Source organism: Pezoporus wallicus, unplaced genomic scaffold, assembly GCF_028554395.1.
Source record: "Pezoporus wallicus isolate ANWC-B61680 ecotype Strahan unplaced genomic scaffold, APGP_CSIRO_Pwel_v1 scaffold_3294, whole genome shotgun sequence".
Taxonomy (NCBI): domain Eukaryota; kingdom Metazoa; phylum Chordata; class Aves; order Psittaciformes; family Psittacidae; genus Pezoporus; species Pezoporus wallicus.
The window spans coordinates 15563945-15578257 of NW_026635478.1; the positions used below are offsets into that span (position 1 = coordinate 15563945).

At 43.7% G+C, this 14313-nt stretch overlaps 3 protein-coding genes across 3 annotated transcripts; 2 read left to right on the top strand and 1 right to left on the bottom strand.

Moving 5' to 3' along the window:
- Nucleotides 1–543: 543 nt before the first annotated feature.
- LOC130607310 (uncharacterized) lies at nucleotides 544–12017 on the top strand. The gene is made up of 5 exons (XM_057424314.1): nucleotides 544–948; nucleotides 8753–8875; nucleotides 10032–10205; nucleotides 10780–11120; nucleotides 11558–12017. The coding sequence occupies exons 1-5, from the start codon at nucleotides 544–546 to the stop codon at nucleotides 11988–11990; spliced, it is 1476 nt and encodes a 491-aa protein (XP_057280297.1). The 3' UTR covers nucleotides 11991–12017.
- On the bottom strand, nucleotides 9896–10388 carry LOC130610431 (histone H2A-IV). Its single transcript, XM_057430329.1, has one exon. It carries the CDS (start codon nucleotides 10377–10379, stop codon nucleotides 9990–9992), a length of 390 nt encoding a protein of 129 aa, XP_057286312.1. The 5' UTR covers nucleotides 10380–10388; the 3' UTR covers nucleotides 9896–9989.
- LOC130610370 (histone H2B 8) lies at nucleotides 10692–11202 on the top strand. Its single transcript, XM_057430199.1, has one exon. It carries the CDS (start codon nucleotides 10744–10746, stop codon nucleotides 11122–11124), a length of 381 nt encoding a protein of 126 aa, XP_057286182.1. The 5' UTR covers nucleotides 10692–10743; the 3' UTR covers nucleotides 11125–11202.
- Nucleotides 12018–14313: the final 2296 nt, after the last annotated feature.

Here is a 14313-nt window from a genome sequence, read left to right on the forward strand (position 1 = left end):
TATGAATTGTTCTTACTTCATCCATGTTTTATGTTATAATGAGTGCTTTGAATTTCGTAGGTAAAAGAACCCTAATTGTATGTTAGTTCTAGTTTTGGATTGCAAGTAAATAATTAGATTCCTTCAGGAAATAGGTATTTCTAAGTTGTAGAAAGTCAGAATATAAGTGGTGAGCTTTTACATAATTAGAATTTACTAACTAAGCCTGTAAGCAAAAATTAGCTTTCTGATAAACCTAGAAAATACGGGGGTGGGGGGGGATCCTATCCTTACGATCAAGTCATTAAGAAGAATAATGACGTTTTCGAAGAAACGAAAGACGAGGGGACTGAATCTGTAACTCAAATATTGAGGAGTGGGGTTCAGCCCAGAAGGGGTTAATGCGGGGTTTTCAAATTGACCCAATGAACTCGACTCTTTCCATTGGCCAATGAACAAGCAGAGGTTGGCTATAAAAGGGAGTCTCTATGCGCTTTGTTACAGTTTATATCTGCTAGGTTTTAGTTACTATACGGGAAAGGAAGTGGGCTTCTAAAGTACTCAATGGCGCGAACGAAGCAAACGGCGCGTAAGTCGACGGGCGGGAAGGCGCCCCGCAAGCAGCTGGCCACCAAAGCTGCCCGCAAGAGCGCGCCTGCCACTGGCGGCGTGAAGAAGCCGCACCGGTACCGTCCCGGCACGGTGGCGCTGCGCGAGATCCGGCGCTACCAGAAGTCGACGGAGCTGCTGATCCGCAAGCTGCCCTTCCAGCGCCTGGTGCGCGAGATCGCGCAGGACTTCAAGACCGACCTGCGCTTCCAGAGCTCGGCCGTGATGGCGCTGCAGGAGGCGAGCGAGGCCTACCTGGTGGGGCTCTTCGAAGACACCAACCTGTGTGCCATCCACGCCAAGCGCGTCACCATCATGCCCAAGGACATCCAGCTGGCGCGGCGCATCCGCGGCGAGCGCGCCTGAAGCGCCTGTCGTGCCCCCACCCCCCCGAACCGAAAAGGCTCTTTTAAGAGCCACCACATGGCCACAAAAGAGAGCTGGGTCTCTGGTATTAGGAGCAGGTGTAGGCAGCCTAAGCCGAGCGCAATTTCCCGTACTCCAGGCAGTATTAATCGTGGGATAACCGGGCGGGAGTTTCAGCGTGGGATAGTGGCCTCAACCCCCGCCCGATCGTCGTGTGTCGACGTTCTGAGATTCCCCGTTTATAATCTGCGGGCGCAGGCCGAGGCCGGGGGGATGCTCCAGAGCACAGGAAGCCCTGCAGTCGAAGGAGCAGAGCACAGGGAAGCGTTCTCGCTCGGCGTCCCTTTCCGCTGCATCCCATGGGACGCGACGGGCGCTTGCAGCCGTTTACTCGTTTCTTTTTCCCGCCATATCCCGTCCCCCATGCGGGGGGGGGCGGCAACGGAGAGCAACGCCGCCATTTCGTGCGCTTCCATTTCAGGCTGCTGCGGTGAAGCCGATGGCGGGAGACCGGCTGTCGCAATAGCGCTTGACCGGGGATTCCGGCTTTTTTTTCGCCAGCTTGTCCCCTCCGTTCTCCTTACAAAGGAAGAGCGGGAGACGGGGACGAAAACGGGGAAAAGGAGAGGGGAATGCAAGACGTACTAATCTTTCGGAAACGGAATGTTTCTCTCGAGCCTAGGGAGAGTCCCGTCAGAAACTCGCTATTTATTTAGACCACGGATTTCACGCTCACTTGTTGGCTTGAGACTGGAAGCATTAAAAGAACCATACGGAACGCGGACTAGAGATGAGAACAGAGAAAGACCCCACCCCCACCGCCCTTAGCGTAGACCACACCACCCACTAGCTACCGTTGTTTTGCTGCAGCCCTGAAATACAAGGCTTAGGCACGAAACGTGATTCAGGCTCCTCTTTTGAAAGCGTGGGTGGCTCTGAAAAGAGCCTTTGTGTTCTGAAAAAGTGACCTGTCCAAAACCGGAGTATTAGCCGCCGAAGCCGTAGAGAGTGCGTCCCTGGCGCTTCAAAGCATACACCACATCCATGGCTGTGACCGTTTTCCTCTTGGCGACGGGCAGGGTGTGTGGCGGCGGACAGGGGTGGTGAGCGTCGGTGCTGGGGTAAATTTAGCTTTTCATACTAAGAATTAGTTGAGGGTTTTTGTTGTTTGGTTTGGTTTTTTTTTTGTGTGTCATTGTTTGTCCTTTTCCTTCCTTTTTCAGGAAGATATTTTTCTTTCTTTAGAGCTTTGGGGAGCATTTGGGGATTTTTTTGTCTTTCTCTGTAGCCTCCTTGTATGTATGTTATTTAATTCAGGCTATGTTTGGCCAACATTTTTATAACTATTTTCACGTGTAAATAGCCAGCATTGTAGTGTTTGTATCAGCCCTTTTTAATAGCTCTTTATGAAGTTCTACAGAAATTGGGAAGACTTCACCATCTTTGTATATCAGCCTTAATGGTGCTCTTAGGATAGATGAGTCTCCTCACTTTTGTCATTGTCTTTGCACATTACTTACCAGTTCAGTTACTGTTTGAAGGGAAATAAATAAAATTGGTGTACAGCCTTCCCCTCCCCCCCCATGAGTAACAGCACAAATAGAATACAAGAGAGCTCAGTAATGCTTTTGCACACCTATAAAGTATATTCTTCCCTGCCTATTACTCCTCCCAGTATTTAACAACATGCATCTTTTCCTTGGTAGTGATTAGTGTGGTTTTCCCTCTATTTGTCTAGATTCATAGAACCATTCATTAGGCACATTTGTTCTTAAGCATTAATTTTTTGCACATCTTTTCCATAGCTCTGCTTTCATTTCATCTGGTAACTTCAAAAGTGTAGGTGTTAATTTTTGGGGGATTATCCATTTAAGCTATTTATGTCTCTTCGTGTAGTTTACTGAGAACAGGTATTCTGCCCTGCAGGTTGCCCTATTAATCTCCCCTGCCTAGTGTTGATTGGCACTTTGTCAAGAATTTGAAGTCTCTTTTGACATCCCTTTTGTGCTTCATATTAGTTCCCTGGATCTCTTTTTGAGGCTTTTAATGTTCTGGAAAAGAAGGAAGGAGCTCCAAGTTGCATTGATTGAATCGTAGAGTAACTTTTCATTCCCTAACATGACATCTTGGTCTTGTATTTTATGACTAGTGTTCATCCTTCACTTGTGGTTGCTCTTTTACATGGATTTTGTTACTCAGAGACAGCTAGTGAGTATATGAACTACGCATTAATTTTCCACTTATTTATTCACAATTCAGTTTCAAGACAGTAATTAATCAAGACAGTATGGGGAAGGACAAGAAGTTCTGTTTTCCTCTTCCTGATCAGGCCGCATTAGTTGGAAGAGCCTTAAGTTGCCTTCTGTGATATGGGAAAGGTAGCCAAGGCACACTGGGATTAATGAGTAGGATGGATGAGGGCAGGAAGGAGCAAGAACATTATTCTACTCCTCTTCCCACAAAAGGCATGTCAAAGCAGATTGTAGCACTCCTCATCCCTTCTGCATTAGGTTTCAGTCTGTCATCCTGCTATTCCTGCCAACGGTCCCAGCCTTCCCAAGAGACAGCCACCCCTATGAGAAGGCTGTTGAAATAATGCAAAATTTAAAATGTTTTCTCTTCAGTGACCTACTTTGATTTTGGGGTTGGTTGATTGCTTCCTCCCCTTCCAGGAAACCTTTAGTTGTTGTTGTCTCTCAGTAGATCTGTCAGCATGTGTCTTTTCAGGTCCTTAGGAGAATTAATATTTGAGTAGTCTCTGTGAAATATTTTTTTAACCACCTAAAACTATTGTGGCAGAAATGTTTCAATTTGAAGATACAGATTTGCTTTACCTCCTCAAGCAGAAGCTTGCGATAAATGTTCTATTTTGGTTAGGTGAGACATTCATGAGGGAAAGGAATAAAACTACACTAAACCATCTTCCTAGGAAAATGTAAGCATTCTCAGAACATAACCACATAAAATGTATAAATCCAACTAAACATGGAGATGGATTTTTGCTTAGTGACCATCAACCTGATGAAAATATTACAGAAATACGCTAATTCCATGAAAAAAAAAAAGGTAAAAGAAATCGTTCTAAATTGCATCATAAGTTTGTTACATAAGTTTTTGTTATAGCACCACAAAAATTAATTCTCTGTGCATATTACTCACACAAGGACTCTGAGCTGTCAATCTCTGCACAGGCCATCTACACAAAACTGAAGAAAGGCCCATTGCCACAACTGGTGGTTATCCCCTCAATATGAAGGAATGTCACATTTAGCACCTGACTACTCAATATGCTCCTAAATCTCCACTGGAGGATCTGAGTTTTGATCAGCTCAGCTCTAGTTTTCATTCTCATGCACTGGGACTAGCCTGATGGACCTGGTCCCTGTACTGACTGCTCCCCAGGGATCTGTCTGCCTCAGGGCACCACAGGGTTTCTTCTCAGGTGTGCATCTGCCTCTGGGCTCTACTTGCAACTGTGTGCTGAAGACCACAAATCGTGCATTTAAAGTTGTTTTCCTCCAGGTGGAAGCTGGAAATCAACCTGGATTCTGGCAGCTCCTACCCCAGGAACAGTGGGATCCATCTCTGACAAAGCTTTATAAACCTCATTAAGATCATATAAGTACTTATTACTTACTGACACTCTATTACCTTTTCGTGCATTGATGTGTTTATGCAAAAAACCTTCAATAGCCTTACTGGTTATCCCCAGACTCTTAGGGATGGAGAAGGGATAGTTCAGACTGAAAGTGGGAGACAGCAAAAAGTGCACATAAGACAAAGTTATAAAGTCCTTTACAAGGTAATGAACATTTTTCAGCTTTTTTTTTCTCCCAATGTATAGTAATTAAATATTAAGCTTATTAGAATTATCTTGATAATTACCATATCCTTCTGCTGCTCTGTATAATACTGTCCTTTTACCTTCAGCATGTTGTGTGTGCATGCATACACAAAAACATGCATCTAGTATGAAATATTCTGTTGAACACACACACCCCCCTAGAAAAAGCATTAGAACTGCTCTGGTGTGGCTGCAAGGTCCTTCAGCAGTTAGCAGTCTGTACAAACACAGTGAATGCCTAGGACTAGCAAATGGGAACTTCACTGCCTACAGAGACATGGCCTTAGATTTCTGGATTGTAATGGATGGTGGAAAATCAAACCATCCTTTTAGTGACAGAGTCTCTATTTGCCTGACATGTGATCTTATCATGACCTTAACAACAAAACCATCTTGTATTTTCCAAGGCTTAGGCAACTTGAATGTCATTAAAGGAAAATAAACTTCAGCCTTCTCATTTATAAACTTGGGTTTAGTTTTCAGTTTCACTGCCTGACTGCCAGATCACTAACTCAGTATTCAGAACTGTCTCACCATCATCTTCCATCTTCACTGCTCCCTCTAGGTTGATCTTAATCGCAAAAAAAAAAAAAAAATCACCCAAAAGAAAAAAAGAAAACCACACACAACAAAAAACAAGCCCACGTAATTTAATGCTCAGAAGCACTACAGTGAGAATATTTTGTATGTCAAGAATCACTAGAAAAGGAGCACAGAGCAAACCAGAAAAAGAGCCTCTAAAAATAATAATAATAAAGATGTAGTGCAACTGGAATAGAGAGTTCTGAGAAAAGTAATTAAAATAGAGAAGCTTATTTTAGACCTCAAATTAAGGATACTGAGACTCTTTCAGAGCAGACATAACTACTGGACAATTGGATGAAGATGTTTATCTTCTTTATTTAATATGAGGGCAGAGCCATCTCTTTCCTCTACAGCAATCAATTCTGTAGAACACAGCTGCCAACCATAACCACTTCGTAACACCAGTGGTAAATATTTTCCATCTCTAAAAGACTTCTAAACTGATCCCTGGTGCTGTCAACTGACAGTTAACTACAGGCATTTCCTGAGGATCAATTTTGGTTTTGTATCAAGGTCAAATACCTCTAGTCCCAAAGTAAACTCACCAAAACTTAACCCTAAACAATTGATCCACATAAGAGTTCACCTTTAAAGAGCACCTATTTGTTAATTTAACTATTTTTTTCAGGACTTCCAACTTACAAGCATCCTGCTCTGTGCAGGTATTCCTATAGTTCTGTCACAAACTACTTGGGGAGGAAACAGAGAAACTTCCATAACAGAAAAAAAACCCCAACAGTTGTCTATAGGAAGAACAAAGAACTTGGTTTCCATTTGAAAACCTTTCTCACATGTAAAGAACAGTATTATTCACATACAGAGTTCAGAGTCTTAAAATAATAAAATTATTAGAGAAGTTATATATGAGATAGCATTTGAAGAGGGGAAAAAGGCCTGTTTGCATTTGTCTAGTTAGTATGGCAGGCTTTTTTCCATACCATGCATCAAGTCTTCTAGGACGTAATGAACAAAGGGGTGGAAACCTCTTATGGTTATGAGCTTATAATGAAGAATGCTTTCTCTGTCCTAAAACCTGAAGAACAAAATAACATTGACTAACAGAGCAAACTAGAACCCTGCCTTTTTTCAGTCCTGAGTGGCAGCTACAGTATAAAGAAAGCATGGTTAAAACATAGAAATGATTCAGGGAGGAGAACATGGCAGAGGAGGTAAACAGAGGGAGAAGGAGGAGGGAGAAAGGGAGGGAGAGAAACCACTTCCTGAGCAGGAATTGCTGCAGTCTGGGTGCAGTGACAGTCCCAGGCCCGAGGCTGTACCAACCAGAGATCAGAGCTTGGAGGAAAAGCCCAAACCAATCCATACACCTGCCGGTACTCAGTTGTGCCACAGAAATGTCAGGAGACTCACAGAAAATGCAAAGAGAAAGACACACAAGGACTTAGCTGCAGCTTGCAGAAATCTGCTTTTCTGTTGATATTACACTTGAAGCATTCATTCTTACCTGCAAATGAAGGTTTCTGCTGCATTTCTCAGTTTTAGTGCAATTGGCTTTCAGACTTTCATTCAAATTTTCTGAATGTCAGAGCCTCTGAAATTGTGAGTAGAGGCATATGACTTTTTCATGTTACCAATGTATAAGTTAATCCTGCACTGTGTATCTAAGAGGAATAAGCAACAATATCAATAACATTTTTTAACTTTATTTGATACCTATGAAGGTCTATTTTCAAGATGAATATGAAAATTACTGATAAAATTCAAGAGGTTTTTACACATTACACCAGATCTTCAAGATACTCCCAATTTACTGTATTTTGGTTTGCTATGTATGGTTGCAGAATGGTAATAGAGGAACTAAAATCTGGAGTGAAGAGATTTAAGAGTAGTTTATGAAAATATTTATAAATGTTTAGCCTTTGTATACACTGTGCTGCTTAAATGTTAAATAAGTTTAACCCACATTTTCATGGAGAAATACTTGGCACAAAGCATTTAATTCCATTTACTTATCTTGGCCTAGGCAAACACTCTAACTTGCCCACTTTTCTGGTAAATATGCTAGCTTAAAGCATCTTGCCTGAAACAAAATGATCATGAAAATACTGCTGGTGGTATAGAAAATAGAACACTAGTTATAAATTGCTATATAAGGAAACTGAGCTCTTTGTATGTGCTATCTCAAGGTGAAAGCTTGGCTAGAAAGGAAGAATATGTAGCACTTTACCATTACTGAATGTAACTAGTTTTGAGTGAAGATAATAGGAAAACATACTTTAGACTAGATTTCAATCTACTCATACTTCATTTGATAATACTTTCGTTTTCAAGGGATTTTTTTTCAAACATCATTGGTGAGCAAAAACCTCCTGTAATTTCTAAGGCCAGTGAAACAGAGGTACTGTCTTCTCAGGTACTTCAGTGTGACATTGCTCCTGAAAAGAAACACTCCCTCCTGACAGCTTTTTGATTTTGAGAGCAAAAAGAAAACATGTGAGGCCTTTGTTTCGAAACAGGGATTTCAAACGGCCCAACCAGGCCTTTCTACAAATCAGTCCTTGGCTTCAGACCTAGACAATCTCCTCCCACCTACTAAGTATCCACTAACAGAAGGTTCTTCTGCTGAATATACTTACCTACAAGAATAATATACTCAATATACAAGAAACCGAAATTATTATAGAAAAAAGAAAAAAACAACACTTTTTCCCAAAACGTAGCTCTAGTCTCAAGTTTCAGCATGGCTACTACTAAAGTCCTGTGGTTAATATTGCTTCAAAGTCTATCTCTAAATGGTAGAAGATTAATCCCTAATGTGTTTTGGGTTTTTTTCTTTTTTTTTTTTTTTTTCAATAAGACAGGGCTGATGGGGGGTGGGGATAAAAAAGTCCTTTGTATTTCAGGAGGAAAAAAAAAAACAAAACAAACCACAAAAAAAAAAAAAGTCTTGAAAATTGTGTAAGCAGCAAGTACTGTTTAAAGCCAGACCCGCGACGCGAAACCATCCTGTTTCCAAGCGGCACTTGAGTCGGGCACCCCCCCCCCCCAGTTATATCTCTGCTTGAAAAATATTTGCGATTAACCATTACCACAATGACTCACTCATCTGCCTCCTGAGGCAGGACACTGCTAAAAGCAGCAATTTTTCTCTCCTTAGTGCTCAAGGGGCTCTTTTAAAGAACAAAGGAAACATTCCCTACCCCCGGGCAGCTCCTTCGAAGGCTTCTGTAACTGTGTTCCTGCCTACCCTTCGGGCAGCTTTTTCTTCCTCATAAAACACTACTGAATAGGAAAAAGTAAATACCTGTTTTATCTATATCTGCCTAACATATTCCTTTACAGTGAAAGCAAATGAGTAAACTGTGTAGAGGAAATAAAAGTGAGCTGAACCTTCTCTACATTCCAGCACAGCTGGATCCTCGATGCACCAATGGTCGAGAGACTCCTCCCTACAAATTCCGGCCTCTCCTGTCCCCAGCCATACCCGATGCTTTTGCCGTCGTCTTGGCTCCGGTTGCCGAGGAGCCGGAGGCGGTGAGGAACGGCTCCAAACTCCAAGGGCCAAGCGCCACCGAGCCTGAATCCGGGGGTATGTTCACCGCCAAGGAGAGCACAGGGCTCCTGTGCTCCAGTGGGCTAAAGGGGACTTCAAAAATCCCAAGCAGCCAGCAGCCACTACACTCAAGAGGCCCCAAAAGATAAGGCTATCTAGCTCACAAAGGCGGCACTAATGAAAGCAGCACCCAGGAGGGTGCCCAGTAAGAGGAAACCTTTGTAGAAAAGCCCAACAGCACCTTTAAATGCCATCCATGATGTCAGAATAAAAAATGATTGAAGCCTCAGTTGAAGTGTAGACTAGTACATGCCTATCCCCTGCTTCAATTACACATGACTTTCCATAGTGCTTCAATAGGCACTCACATGCTACAGAAAAGCATACTTGACCCTCTTTTGGTTTAACTTGCCATTCTGCATTACAATTTCCCTTGCCACGCCAATCATTCATAATAGTTGATGCTGTGCTTTGAAAACCACCCCGGCTTGGTTACAGGCCGGCATCTCAGAGAAACACAGTTCTGCCACTATTGCCTGAAAGCCACAAAACGCAAGTAAGAAAAGAACCTCAATAGGTAGACGAAGCAGCCGCTACACAATATCAGTCAGGATACTTTTCACCTCTACGGCACCAGCAGGAGCTGCGCGTGGAAGACAGCGCGCTCCAACCCTACCCGGGTTTGAAAACCGCGCGGATTAGCTGGAGGCAGCTTCGCGCCTCACCGTGGCCGAGTACAGCCATCCCCCCACCCCGAAACAACAGCGTATCTCTGCCCGGAGAGGGGTGCGGCTGCCCACCACCGCTGAGACAGGGGTGGCGAGTCCACCCTTGACCTGTTCTGCGTCCCTCCTAAACCATGCGGCGGTGACAGGTTTCATGACTTGTGACTGCCACCTTTTATTGGCTTTTCAAAAGAGTAAAACTAGGAAAAGTTTACATAAAAACATGACTTTTAGAAAGAAACAAAAAAAAAAAGCAGGTAAACATCCACAAACTAGAAAAATAAAACTGAAGATACCTCGGGTGTTCCGGCTCATTTTAAGAAAATGGGAGTGGCTCTGAAAAGAGCCTTTGGGTTGTTTGTCAAAAATTCTACTTGGCTTTAGCTTTATGGCTGTCGGTCTTCTTGGGCAGCAGCACAGCCTGGATGTTGGGCAGCACACCACCCTGCGCGATTGTCACCTTGCCCAGCAGCTTGTTGAGCTCCTCGTCGTTGCGGATGGCGAGCTGCAGGTGCCGCGGGATGATGCGAGTCTTCTTGTTGTCGCGGGCCGCGTTGCCCGCCAGCTCCAGGATCTCGGCCGTCAGGTACTCCAGCACGGCTGCCAGGTACACCGGGGCGCCGGCGCCCACCCGTTCCGCGTAGTTGCCCTTTCGCAGCAGGCGGTGGACGCGGCCCACGGGGAACTGCAGTCCGGCCCGTGACGAGCGCGACTTAGCCTTAGCACGCGCCTTCCCACCCTGCTTGCCACGCCCAGACATACCTCAGATAAAGGCTAGAAAATAAAATAAAACCAAACAGAAAAAAAGAAAGAATACCACCACAAAAAAAAAGATACAGGGAAAAACGCGGTAGTTGCCACCCAGCCTTTTTATCCCTTCCTTCTGAGGTTCGGTGAGACTTTTGATTGGCGGAGACTGAGATTGTAATGTTAACCAATGGGTAGAGAGATGAAAGAGCTACCAATCAAAGATGCCATGTAGTTTGACATCACAGACTCTGACTGTCCAATAGAAAAGAACAGCACTGAGTCATCTTATTTGCATACCGTCCCTATAAATATGGGGGCACCGGTAGTGTATTTACGTCGTTTCTGCAGTAGGCGGGTAGGGACAGACTTGTAAAATGCCGGAACCAGCAAAATCCGCTCCTGCTCCGAAGAAGGGCTCCAAGAAAGCCGTCACCAAGACGCAGAAGAAGGGTGACAAGAAACGTAGAAAGACTAGGAAGGAAAGCTATTCTATCTATGTGTACAAGGTGCTGAAGCAGGTGCACCCCGACACTGGCATCTCGTCCAAGGCCATGGGCATTATGAACTCCTTCGTCAACGACATCTTCGAGCGCATCGCCGGCGAAGCCTCCCGCCTGGCACACTACAACAAGCGCTCTACCATCACCTCTCGGGAGATCCAGACGGCCGTGCGGCTCCTGCTGCCGGGTGAGCTGGCCAAGCATGCAGTCTCCGAGGGCACCAAGGCTGTCACCAAGTATACCAGTTCCAAGTAATTGGTGGAAGGATCGCATAACCCAAAGGCTCTTTTAAGAGCCACCCACATTTTCAGTAAAAGAGTCGTTCACACTGTATTCGGTGAGTGGTACTTGTATTTAGTGTTATTTCCCTGAGTAGGTAGTAGCGTTCAATCATAGGAAAAAATCTGTTGAAGTGCTAGTAATGATGCGGGTCATCTTGCGTGTTCCCCACCCCAACTGTTCATCGTGCATGTCTGCAAGAAAAACGCTATAGAGCCTAATTAAGCTCTACAGCCATTAGTTTCCCCTTTCTCATATTCAAGTTACTATCTGCTCTAGGTTTTGAGTAAGTGCAGATAAACATGCACTGCAACCTTCAGGACATTTCGATATGAAATAAAGCTTTTCTGTTTGAGTGGGCTTTTCTCTTACAAAACAATCTTATGGCAATGCAGGTTCTCCAATTTAGAGTAAAGCGTCTTCCGGTAGGGATGGCTCGTACGAAGCAGACGGCGCGTAAATCAACCGGCGGGAAGGCGCCCCGCAAGCAGCTGGCTACCAAAGCTGCCCGCAAGAGCGCGCCCGCCACGGGCGGCGTGAAGAAGCCGCACCGGTACCGTCCCGGCACGGTGGCGCTGCGCGAGATCCGGCGTTACCAGAAGTCGACGGAGCTGCTGATCCGCAAGCTGCCCTTCCAGCGCCTGGTGCGCGAGATCGCGCAGGACTTCAAGACCGACCTGCGCTTCCAGAGCTCGGCCGTGATGGCGCTGCAGGAGGCGAGCGAGGCTTACCTGGTGGGGCTCTTCGAGGACACCAACCTGTGTGCCATCCACGCCAAGCGCGTCACCATCATGCCCAAGGACATCCAGCTGGCGCGGCGCATCCGTGGCGAGCGCGCTTAAGGTTCTAACAGATTCATCTGCCTGACTTACCAAAAGCCCAAAGGCTCTTTTAAGAGCCACCACATGGCCACTAAAGAGAGCTGTAACTTCTTAATCCTGTGTAGGAAGTAATGCTTTTCCCTGTAGCTTTATAGTGATCAAGAGCCTGCAATCTGTCAAGTAAGTACCAAACAAAGTGTGAGAATCGCAATTTAAATGGTTTTTAAAGGGTTCTGACGGTGTCCAAACAAGTTTGCTGTAGTTAATTAATTCTGAGGTGATCTTGCTAAGACACACCAGTTTAGGGTGAATATCTGTTCAGGTGTTACAAAATCAGCTATTATCTTGGGCTTTCTTTTTCTGAATGAACAGATTCTTAGCTCTAAACGAATTATATTTATCTGCCGCTGTGTGCTAAAATCATTTATACGAAATTTGAATTCATAAAGATGGCTCTTAATAGAGTCAGTCTCCTGCATTTCGATTAGAAAAATTTATTCAGAGTATGTCTATTGTCAATGCCTTCTTGATGTTCTTATGGTAGCAATATTACGGTTCATTGTCCTGACAGCAGAAGCAGTTTTCTTTAACAAATCTTTCTTTTTCTTTGGGTTTTGGTTTGTGGTTTTTTTTTTTGGTTTTGTTGGGTTTTTTTTTTGGTGGGTAGTGGTGGAGGAGGGAAGGCTTGTGGTAGAAGCAGCCTTTTCCCGCCTTTCCAGGAAAGGCACTGCCTTGGCCGGTAGTTTTCTCATTGCTTTACCACTCGTGGTCTGATATTTCCTGATGAAAGCCCCCCCCCCCCCAGCGCCACGGGCACCTTCATTCCTTTCCAAGCACTTCTATTTTATTCCTGTGATAACCCTTGTATTTCTAGAGAGAGCTAGGGGCAGGGTTGGTGGTGAGTATAACTTCTGACGGCACCGTTTTCAAAAGCAGGGTGCTTTTATGCTGGTGTCTTCTCCAGAGCACACTAGTGGTATCCCTGATGTTTCTTGGTGTCCTATGTGAATTGTTAGGGATGCCTGTTTATATAAGTTGTCTCCCGTCTATGTTTAGGGGCCTGAAAATGTTTGCTGAACTGAGCAAAAAGGAAGTGTTTTCCAAGGAGTATTGGTGACTAAAAACTTGTCATCGAGTATAGAATTATTCTTAGAGACTCTGTCCTATGTCATATTTATAATTTTTTAATTGAACCTACCTGGAAAATATATCTTTTCCCTGATTGTAAGCTCAGCTGCAAAATCTCTGTTCTCCTCCTTGGTAGCTCTGTAGTTAGTGCCTGAAAAATATAGAGTTCCAAAACAATCATTGACTTTCTGTCGCATTTTCTCACTTATTCATCTCATTCTGCTAGTCCTTTATGTGTAATTTGGGAAAGTCTAACTGTTCCACTGAAGTGTCAAAAATAAAGTCTTTAGGTTTTCACTGCGACAAAAGAGTAGCTGTGCCTTTAAGAAGCGGTTGGATTGAGTAGAGCACAGCCTTCACTCTAACTCAGCAACGAAGACCTACAGAGAATTGCTTAGAGGAAATATTTCCCTTGGAAAACCTCACTCTGCAGAAACCTTGGTTTTCTGTTAACTGCTGATACACCCCAGCTTAGGAAATCTTTCTTTCTCCGTGTGAAGTACTTGGACTCTGCAGCAAAATCTGACCAATGAAGTGCCTCCGCGCACCATTTCCTTTCCCTTGTTTTTGTCACTTTCAGCCATTTTCTGCTACTTCTCCTCTGAAGAGTAAAAGGGGCGAATGTATTGGGAATAAATACTCTGAAAATTAAGATAGTCTCTGCAATTCGTTCCCCACGCCACTAATTTGTTCAGTGATATAGGATTTGTGTTTTTCAAGAACAGCTTTTTGGGTTGGTTTGGGTTTGTTTTTTTTTTTGTTTGTTTTCTTGTTTGGGTGTTTGCTTTCTTTATTTTAGGAAGTGTTTTCCAAAATGACTGCAGAAATGAGTCTTAGTGAAAGTAAACTCGTTTCCTGTTGCTTTCTGTGGAATCTATTTATTTATATCAACCTTCTTTTATCATGCATCTTTTATAAAATTGTTAATAATTTAAGTAAAATATTTATTTTAATATTTTATAAGGTTGATATTAGTTACGTGACAACAGTCGGGATACTTAAATTTCAACAGCAGTTTAGGAAAAATGGTGCTCTTGTTTTTCTCAGGTTCAAGAAATAAATGTTTTTTGAGGGGTGAGATAAGGAAACAGGCTTTATTTTCCTTAATTTCCATCAGTTTTTCTCTAGTCTCTTGAAGATGTTGGGCTGTTTTAATAAATATAGTATTATTTGGGCTCATTTGGAGAGTTGCATGCTTGAATTGAAAAAAAAAAGC

Excerpts from the sequence above, each read along its gene's own strand:
- LOC130610431 (XM_057430329.1), bottom strand. The coding sequence starts at position 10,379 with ATGTCTGGGCGTGGCAAGCAGGGTGGGAAGGCGCGTGCTAAGGCTAAG.
- LOC130610370 (XM_057430199.1), top strand. The coding sequence starts at position 10,744 with ATGCCGGAACCAGCAAAATCCGCTCCTGCTCCGAAGAAGGGCTCCAAG.
- LOC130607310 (XM_057424314.1), top strand. The coding sequence starts at position 544 with ATGGCGCGAACGAAGCAAACGGCGCGTAAGTCGACGGGCGGGAAGGCG. Across the intron at positions 949-8,752 it reads GGCGCATCCGCGGCGAGCGC|CTGGATCCTCGATGCACCAA; the intron begins GCCTGAAGCGCC and ends ATTCCAGCACAG. Across the intron at positions 11,121-11,557 it reads ACCAAGTATACCAGTTCCAA|AGTAAAGCGTCTTCCGGTAG; the intron begins GTAATTGGTGGA and ends TCTCCAATTTAG.